The sequence below is a fragment of the Galeopterus variegatus genome, unplaced genomic scaffold, assembly GCF_000696425.1.
Source record: "Galeopterus variegatus unplaced genomic scaffold, G_variegatus-3.0.2 Scaffold10396, whole genome shotgun sequence".
Classification (NCBI taxonomy): Eukaryota; Metazoa; Chordata; class Mammalia; order Dermoptera; family Cynocephalidae; genus Galeopterus; species Galeopterus variegatus.
Window position 1 is genome coordinate 34,180 of NW_007736507.1, and position 9,771 is coordinate 43,950.

Below are 9,771 nucleotides of genomic sequence, written 5' to 3' on the forward strand. Positions count from 1 at the left end.
CCTTTTTGTCTTTTTCGTGACCAGCAACGGATCGCAACCCTCAGTGTCGCACCCGTACCGGACTGGGACCGGCAACGGGATCGCAACCCTCGGTGTTGCTCCCGCACCTCGCTCAGCCAGTGAGTGGCCGGTCTGTACATGGGATCTGAACCCTTGGCGGGAGCGCCACCGCGCTCCCAAGCAGCGCACTGTAGCAGTACGCCACCGGGCTGGCCCATGGTCTGTACTTTTTTTGTGATATCTTTATCTGGCTTTGATATTGGGGATAATACCAGTATTGTAATGATTTAAGAAATATTCCTTCCTCTATTCTCTGAGAGTTTGTGAAGGATTGATATTATTTCTTATTCAAATACTTGATAGAATCCAACCAGTGAAGCCATCTGGGCATGGGCTTTTCTTGGTGGGAATATTTTAAAATACTAATTCAATTTCTTTACTTGTTATAAGTATATTGATATCTGCTCTAATCTTTGCTTGCTTTGGGTTTTGTTGCTGTCCTTTTTCTAGTTTCTTAAGAAGGAAGTTTAGGTTACTGACTTGAGACCTTTTTCTTCTTTCTGTCTTTTGATATAGGCATTTGCATTAGTCAGGGTACTCCAGAGAAACAGAAATAATAAGATGTATGTCTACCTCTATCTATTTCTTTCTTTTTTTTTTTTTTTAAAAGATGACCGGTAAGGGGATCTCAACCCTTGGCTTGGTGTTGTCAGCACCACGCTCAGCCAGTGAGCAAACCGGCCATCCCTATATAGGATCCGAACCCGCGGCCTTGGTGTTATCAGCACCGCACTCTACCGAGTGAGCCACGGGCCGGCCCAACCTCTATCTATTTCTGTATCTCTGTGTCTCTCTCTCTATCTAGATACATCAATTTATTATAATGAATTGGCTTAGCTCACATGATTATGGAGGCTGACAAGTCCTAAAATCTGCAGGGTAAGTTGGGAAGCTGGAGACCTAGGAGAGCTGATAGTGTAGTTCCCGTCTGAAGGCAGGAAAAAGCTGATATCTCAGTTCGAAGGCTGTCAGGTAGAAAGAATTCTCTCTTACTTGCGGGAGGGTCAACCTTTTTTTTTCTATTCAGGTCTTCAACTGATTGGATAAGGCCCACCTACATTGTGGAGGGCACTCTGCTTTACTCAGTTTAGCAATTTAAATGTTAATCTCACGTAAAAATACCCTCACAGAAACATGCTGAATAACGTTTGACCAAATATCTGGGCACCCTATGGCCCAGGGAAGTTGACACACAAAACTAACCATCACATCATTTCAAGGTATAAAATTTCCTTCTAAGCACTGCTTTAGCTATATCTCATTAATTTTGATACGTTTTTTAATTCTGTTCAACATGTATAATTTACCATGTGATTTCTTCTTTGGTCCATGGGTTATTTAGAAATATATTGTTTAATTTTCAAATGCTTTGGAATTTCCCATATATTTTTCTTTTATTGATTTCTGATTTAATTATTAAATCTGTATGAGGGAGTCAGGAAGATTTGATAGAGCAATTGCATTTGAACTGCAAGGATGAATGATGTCACCAGGCAGAAAGCTGGGGTGAACCAAAATTTAATTTAAAAGGAGAAGCGAAGGTGAGGGAGGGAGGGACTTTCCAGGTGGAGAGACCAAACACATATAAGGGCACAGGCTTGAAAATGAATGTGCTTAATTCTGGCAAGATGTTCACAGTGTGGTTGAGACAAAGGAAATGTAATTTGTGTCTTTTTTTTTTTCTCTTGGTCAGTATAGCTAAAGTTTGTTAACTTAGCTGATCTTTTCAAAGAATCTACTTTTATTTCATTGTTTTTCTCTACTATTGTTTTTCTTTTCTCTTACATTGATTATAAAGGAAGTATAGTGGGGATACAGAGGAAGTTGTGAGACATAACCTAGAAAAGATAGTGTAAAAGTTCCCTGCTGTTCAGATTCCAGTTTCACTCTTCAAAGCCGTTTTCTCTACTATTGTTTTTCTTTTCTCTTACATTGATTATAAAGGAAGTATAGTGGGGATACAGAGGAAGTTGTGAGACATGACCTAGAAAAGATAGTGTAAAAGTTCCCTGCTGTTCAGATTCCAGTTTCACTCTTCAAAGCCTCTTCTGAATAGTTTCTCATTCTCTGAGCCCAAGAATCATAGAAGAAGGATGTTTTCTCAGGATATTCTTGGCTGAGCATCAGTACCAAGGAAGCAGATATGGGAAGAATAAAATCTGAGCAAGAGATAGCTGGTGGGTCTGCTAATTATCCTCTAGGAGCCCAATAGTCTACCTACCCTGTCACTGAGAAGTGGTCATATAGAACCTATCCATTGTGGCAGTGGAAATAATAAGGCTGAGGTGGCAGCAGGGGTAGGTCCTTAAGGGTGCTTTATTATTTCTTCTATTATACATGAAATTAGAGGTCAGAAGCTGCCATCCCAAAAGGTCTTAGCAACTTAGCAGAGTCTTTGACTGAAGAGGGCTTTCATCCCCACCCCCTTATGGTGTGGGCTCTGCTGGACATGTGGGAGGTGAAGGCTAGTGCTGAGCTTGGTCTAAGAAACACCTGGGATGGACTGAGATCATCTCTATATGAAAGCTGCTCTGGGTTGCTCAATGACTTCAGAGAGTGAAGGATGGAAGAGACAGTGTTCCCGAGCCAGGGAAATGAAATCAAGTCCTCCTTAGAACTCGCCGGGGTGTGCTCCCCGTCACTGCCTCCCTCCCTCCTCACTCCTTGGCATGCCAACCCTCCCCACCCACACTCCTCTAGCTTTCCTTTTACTAATAACCAAAAAAGAATGTCTAATACTTAACAACCCACAGGACAGTGACCATTCCTGACTAGTTAGTGAGCTGCCTCCAGGCACTCGGCCCTCACACCCTGCTGTGTCTTGAGGGATGTACATTCCTCTGACAGGGACCGAGCTCCCTGATGGCGGGGCCATGTTCTCCGGCACGTGGCCATGCTCACATTCCTCCTCTCCCCAGGACTCCCACCCTTCCTTCACTCAGTATTCAGTGAAAGCACTGCTCCCCCTGAAGCCTTCTCTTCTGTTTTCATAGGAAGTATCTTCTCCCTTCTCTGAGTGCCTTTGACCTTTATCTGCAGTTCTTTCGTGGGAGTTCTTACCACTTTCTCCCTCACAAAATTAATTGTGTCCAGTCTCCTCCACTAGACCCTGAGCTCTGTAAAGGCACGACTCTAGGCAGGCTTTTATGTTTCCCACAAGGCCCAGACAGTAGTTGGCAACTGATGAAGAAATGCTTGGGAAGCACCTCAGCTGAGTGTTATAGAAAAGTGAACTCCCAGGACCTTCAGGGTCAAGGCTCTATTTTGCTGTATGCCTCAGCATCTCCCCTGACACCAGAAAATTCAAAGGAAAAAAGCACAGCGACAAGGATGGCCATTTTGGAACCCATTTATATTGTGCATGTTACTCTGGGCTTCATCCATCCCCACACCAGCCCCTGAAACTGCATCAGACCGTTTGAACATTCATAGCTTCCTTGGGCCAAGTGTAGCTGTCCAACGAAAAGGAGTCATAGTCTGGAGTATAGACATGGGATCTTATAAAAGCCTCCTTGTCCTTGGGCTCCGGGTAGTAGGAGGCCAGGTTGTGTTTGTACGCGTAGTCGAGGACCTAGGGAAAAACATGTTTGGCTGAAGAATTGGATCTGAGGGAGAGCCTATCTAAAGGCCCTCGCTGGGGAGCCAGGGGAATGGGAATACATCCTGAAGAACCAGACTCGTTCCTGTCATGGATTGTGGCCCATGAAGCCACAGTATAGGAAGGATTTCAAGCTTTCTGCTTAGACAGGCAGCTGGGACACAGTGGAATAAACACTGCGACAGGGTCAAAATACTTCAGCCTAAATTCTGCCTCCTTCCAACTGCTCGTGGGTCCTTGGTGGTGACATTATCCTTGCTGAGCCTCAGTTTCCTCATCCGTAAAGTGAGGGTAATTAGACCTTTCTCTGGAGTGGTATGAGAACAAAATTAGATAACAAGTAAAAGGGTCCAGTACCTGATGTATATATTTTTTCCTTCCTGCATGAATGTGGGTTGAATAAGATGACAACCTGGACACTGTTCTCTGCGTATTAGATTTGGCTTCAGAAGAGTGTGACTCTAAATATCCCAAAAAGGAAGGAACTAGACAGGGCAGCACTAAACTATGAGCTGGACTATTGGTCTTGAGGGCTGATTCTGGATTTTGCTCCAGACAACTCATGGGGAGCGTGTGCTATTATGAAATGCATTTTCTGAAATTATTTTTAATAGTTATTTTAGAAAATGTAAAACGTAGACACTAATAGAAATAATAACAAACCCTCATGTACCCATTTTCCAGCTTCAAAAATTATAAATGTTGGGCAAAGTCTTTATTGCACCATGTTCTGATTCTTTGAAAACCCATCACTTTTGCATAGTCTGGAATATTCTATGAATCTGATCACCCCATGGCCCGGCCATTCTGAGGGAAAGGAGAAGAATGAGATCTACTCTGGCCAGGTAGGCTCTGGGTATGGAACTTTTTCACCATTCTCTTTTAATTTTCCCCAGAACTTTGGGGAAAAGGAATTACTGGCCCCTTTGGAAAAGGAGGAAACTGAGGTTCAGGGAAGTGAGGTGACTGGGCCAAGTTTATGCTACTGCTGATTGACACAGCTGGGACCTTAAAGCCTGAGATCTTTCCATGATGCTATGCAAGCTGACCTTTCTCATAAATGGGGGCTTATGATTCATTTTTTCAAAATTCCACCCACATTCCGGTCCACAAGACCATGGACTTTGATGACCTTTGTTCTTGGTGTTTGAGAGGAAATCCAGGAGCTTTTCCAGAACTGGCCTGGGTGGGAGTTGGGGTGGGGCTTGAGCTGTAGGCAGGAGTTTGTCATCCAGCCTTTGGCTCACAGGCAGTGCAGCCCAAGGAGCTCAGGATGTCTCCATAGCTGCCATCTCGTAGCCCTCCTAAGTCACAGAGAGAGAAAGTGGTTGAGCCTCTCTACCCATGTGACAGGGTGGGATGCCTCTTACTTTGATGGCGATTCTTAGAGACACATCTTGGATGGTGCTGAGTGGTGGGTAAAGTCTCCCCTGAGACAGATGCTGCTCAGAGACCTCCTGGGCAATTTGCTGGGGAGAGGGAGAGAACCGGGATGAGCAAGCTGAGTTTCTGCCTTCCCAGAACAAGCCCAACCCATTACCCCAGAGACTCACCCTGCCTCCCTCCTGCATAGATGGTCAGATGCTGCGGTTCCCACTGTTGATTCTGCCACCATGTAGCCCCAGGGGAGCTTAATGCTTGCACTTAAGCAAGGACAAATCTTTTGTATATTGTGAAACTGGTTGAGGCTTAAAACAAAACGAGGGTATCTGAATTCTTTTTTTTTTTTTTTTAAAAAGATGACCGGTAAGGGGATCTTAACCCTTGACTTGGTGTTGTCAGCACCACGCTCAGCCAGTGAGCGAACCGGCCATCTGTATATGGGATCCGAACCCGGGGCCTTGGTGTTATCAGCACCGCACTCTCCCGAGTGAGCCACGGGCCGGCCCCGAAGGGTATCTGAATTCTAAAGAAAAATCACTAAGACCAAAATGAATAAATTTGTGGCCTGCAAAGTAAAGACTTCAGGATCTCTTCCTGGCTGGTTCAGGCTGTTGCACAGGATCCTGGGGTCCCAGCCTCCTTCCAGTGCTTGGTAAAATCCTGGGCACCCATTTAGGCAGTATTATCTCTCTGTGTTCAGGACTCCTTAAGCACTGCCTTCTAGCCCTTGTCCCAGTCTAAGGAAGGCCTCTCCTCCAGCAAGTGAATGTGTCTTATGTCTTACCTGAATAAATGCCCTAAGTGCATCATCCTGGAACAGAACCTCCAAGGTTCAGAGCCTGCCTCTGAGGGTCAAGCTTCATCCTCCAGCCTCAGGTGTGGGTGCTCCGCTAGGCTGGCAGGTCAGCCTCTTTAACGTGGTAGCACTGAATCTACTTCCACCCAATCTTATGGTGTCAAATTTAAATTCAAGGAAAGCCACTGGTGCTCTCTGAGAACTGTGTGTCCCAGAAGTGATAAGACAAAGAAGCTGATCTTGCCTCAGAGTTTGCAGACATTAGGGAAGTGGGCCTTCCTCTCCTCTGCCTCCTCACACTCCCACCTCTGCTTTCCACTCATTCGGTCAAACATTCACTGGGCTTCTAGAATATTCCAGACTCTGTGCTGAGGATCCATGGTGAAGAGGCCATAATCTTTTCCCTCATTGAGACTGGTGTCAGTGGACAATTAACAAACAAGTATGGCAATAACACTTGTACAATGGGTGACTGGAATGAGGGGACACAGAGGAAGGCAGGGCCGCATCTGCCATGTGCAGGAAAGGCTTCCCAGAAGTGTCATAGGTTGATATCCGAAGGACAACATATGGATCACTTGAAAAAGGGAAAGGGAGTAGCACACACTCATGCTGGGAGGTGAGAGGCACCAAGAGAGCACGGATGCAAGATTGAAAAAAGCACATTGGATAGGTCCATGGTAGGGAGAGGCTAAAAGTGAGGCTGGCGAGGACAGGAGGACCTGGTGGTGAAGTGCCTTTTATGGAAACCATGGAAGGAGTTTGGATTTTATCCTGTAAGCACCAAGGAGACATACAAGTTTCTGAAATCAGGAGGGAGACTTGGTTTGATCTACGTTTTGAAGGATTCTCTCCATGGAGCTATAGGAGCTGGATTGATTACAGAGAAGCAGGATTTGCACAGCTAGATCTGCATCTAGAAAGGGTATCCTGTGAGGAAATATCTTGGGGTGTGTGGTCGCTCCTAAGACATTGGGCACTGGAAATGCTCTGCTGCAGCCTGGAGTCAAAGTGCCTGGGGCCATCTGGTGCTGTCACTCACAAGCCCAGTGACCTTGGCCAAGTTACTTAAACTCTTGGTGCCTCACTTTCTTGCCTATAACATAGGGATAAGCACTATACCTATTTTACAGAGATGCTAAGGTGGAATGAGGTAGCACATGTAAATCTCATTATACCTACATTAATTTTCCATTGGAAAATCAAATTCAACTGAAATTGTCTTAACCGAAAGCACCCTTTTCAGAAATACAGCTTGCCAGGCCTTTGAAGACCAGACTGTCCTGCTCACAGCAGGTGCTTAATAAATAAATTGAGAGAGGTTCATGTATAATTGGCAGACACTATTCATGAAATGATGGAGCCAAGCTGTCCCACTGCACTGAGGGGTGGGTATGCGGTTGTCTCGTGGCATTATATTGGAAGGGCTCTAGCAACTGTGTTTCTGCACAACAGGGGAATTTGCTTTCAGGCTGTCTCCAAGGAGAAAGTGACTCTTCCCACCCAATGGGGGGTTCAAACAGCTCTGCCCACAGCCACAGGACAGGAACACTCATCATAGCAACGAGAAGAAAAACAAACACAGAAAACTCAGGCAAGAGGGACAGAGAGCTGTGGCACAAAGTCTTAGCTAGTGTGCACAGGGCCTGGGCGTGGCTGAAAAGCTTTCAGGAGACATTATTTGCATGGCCTTGCAGAGCCAGTGCTCAAAGACTAGACAGAGTAAGAAGGGACCTGGTGCATGAGGCAGTTCCCTGTGGGATTCATAGAAGTGGATCTGGACAGGGCTGCATCTCTTGTTGGTTTTGGGCTCTCACCAGTGCCATGATGAGGGGAAAATGCAGAGGGAGGTTGGAAGTTGCAGGACAGCCTTTGGAGTTTGTTAGGTATCAATAAATTTAATCTTTGTATATAGCTTTGATTAGCTTAAGTTCCCAACAGAGACATTTCTATGCCTCAATTTCCTCAGAGTGAAGATAAATGTCAAGTACCCGGCATTTAGTAATTACTTGATAATGACAGCCATTGTAACTGTTATTATGACCATGGACTGTCACTCTTAATGAATTACTTCATAATTTTCATCTTGTCTGGTAAAGAATGCTTCTAGGAGCTTTTCTAGTAACAGGTAGATCCCCCAAACCCCCATACCAGTGTTCAAGATCTGGGTACACAGAGTAGGAGAAAGCAGGCATGCAACCCATCCTCTCCCTTACAGAAGCTCTCCTGGGGGGCTCACTGCTGCTGGTTACCCCGGTGATGCTGCCAAGGCCTGTGGCTGGAAGAATCCATCACCTGTCATGGTCCATAAGCCCCCAGTTTCAGGTGGCTTTGGTGGCATCTTCTCTGTCTAGGCATCTAGATGGCACTGCTGGGAGGTGGGGAGCAGCATGAGGTATGTCCCCTTGCTGCCAGTGCCTCCTGCCAATACTCCCTCCCACTGACCTTTCCTCGTGCCTCCTCAAAAACCCCTTGTATGATTGGAGAGGAGGTCAAGCCTCAAGGTGATCCTGAGAGAAGCTTGAGGTTTAAGCACTTTAGGGATGCAAGGCCAGGGTTGGGGGCAAGTGGGTACAAGAGACTAGATAGGAGGGATCTTTGGAGGCCCAGTGCAGGACCCATTGTCAACCCATAGGCCCTACTGGAAACATTTGAGAGGGCAGGGACAATGATACCTCTGCTGTCAGGAGGAAGATCTCGTCTGGGATGTGCCGGATCCCACCAGCGATGACTCCCAGGGCCACCCCAGGGAACACATAGGCATTGTTTCCCTGCCCGGGAATGAAGGTCTTGCCATCTTCCAGAGTCACGCTCTTAAAAGGACTTCCACTGGCAAAGATCCCTCGGCCCTGGAGGCAGGAAGGAAGCCGGAGAGGGAGCTTGGAGGTTGGTTTGGGGCAGTAATGATGGCCTATTCTTATCTCCCAAATGTCAGACCCTTCTTCATCCTCTCCCAAATGCCCAGCATGGTGCTAGGAACATGGCCTTTGAGTGATCAAAGCACATTTGTTCATTTGACCAGAGAGCTCAGCCTCCGCCTGAGTTACCTGGCAGCCAACAAGCCGCGGGAAGGTGAAGGGGTTCACAGTATCTTTTTTACCTGTCATCTCCAGGAAGGGCCAACCCAGGACATGATGAGTTTGGACGTGGCCTCGAGCCTACAAGTGCCTCAGGTTCTGGGTTCTGGTCAAAGCTCTGTGTTATGCAGGGGGAACCTTGAGTTGCAGAGCAGGATAGTAAGAGCCTGGGCTTTGGAGTCAGACCTGGGTTTGAGGGTAGCTCCACTCCTTATTAGCTCTCTGATCTTGGGCAAGTTACTTCATCTTTCTGAACCTCAGTTTGCCCTTCAGCAATGTGGGGATTTTTTCACCCTCATAGTGTTACTAATAGTTATTGATACTATTTTCTCTCAGCCTGGGGAAGGAAGGACTCCCCGCTGACCTCGGTGACCTGGTAGCACTTCTCAGCCGTACACTCGGCCTTGCTGGTGGGGTTGCTCAGGGCAAAGATGATAGGGCGCTCGTGGAAGGAGGCCATGTCCCTCAGAATCTGCTCCGTGAAGGCTCCTGCGATGGCGGCAACACCTACAGGGAAAAGGCGGGTAGTGGGGATGCCTACTCTTTACAAACAACCCATTCCTTTCCTGGTAGTGGCAGTGGGGAAACTAGGTGCACCATGAGAGACTCAGGAGTCGTGGGGATGACTCCTGCCATAAAGATGGAGGGAGTAGAAGGGAAAAAGGTCTTCCTGCTTGAGCTGCCTGAGACCTCCTGTTCATCCCTAAGGGACCAGTGGTCCACTTCAGGTCCCTGCCAGTTAAGATGCACCTGTGAAGGTGTTCCGGGGTATTGCCATTGAGGGTGGGCTGCTCCCCCAGTACAGGGAGAGAGGCCGGGGTCCCCGTCTGGGGGAAGGAGTGCTCATCTCATCCTGG

The 9,771-nt window shown here is 46.9% G+C and overlaps 1 protein-coding gene across 1 annotated transcript in view; it reads right to left on the reverse strand.

The window, feature by feature from the left end:
* Positions 1-3,393: 3,393 nt before the first annotated feature.
* ME3 (malic enzyme 3, NADP(+)-dependent, mitochondrial) overlaps positions 3,394-9,771 on the reverse strand; it is an 81,713-nt gene continuing 75,335 nt past the window's right edge. Inside the window, exons 10-13 of the mRNA XM_008594231.1 lie at positions 9,279-9,421; positions 8,513-8,686; positions 5,029-5,127; positions 3,394-3,631 (exon numbers count right to left, since the gene is read on the reverse strand). Coding sequence (XP_008592453.1) covers positions 3,470-3,631; positions 5,029-5,127; positions 8,513-8,686; positions 9,279-9,421 — 578 coding nt within the window. The 3' untranslated portion in view covers positions 3,394-3,469. The remainder of the gene's footprint in view (positions 3,632-5,028; positions 5,128-8,512; positions 8,687-9,278; positions 9,422-9,771) is intronic.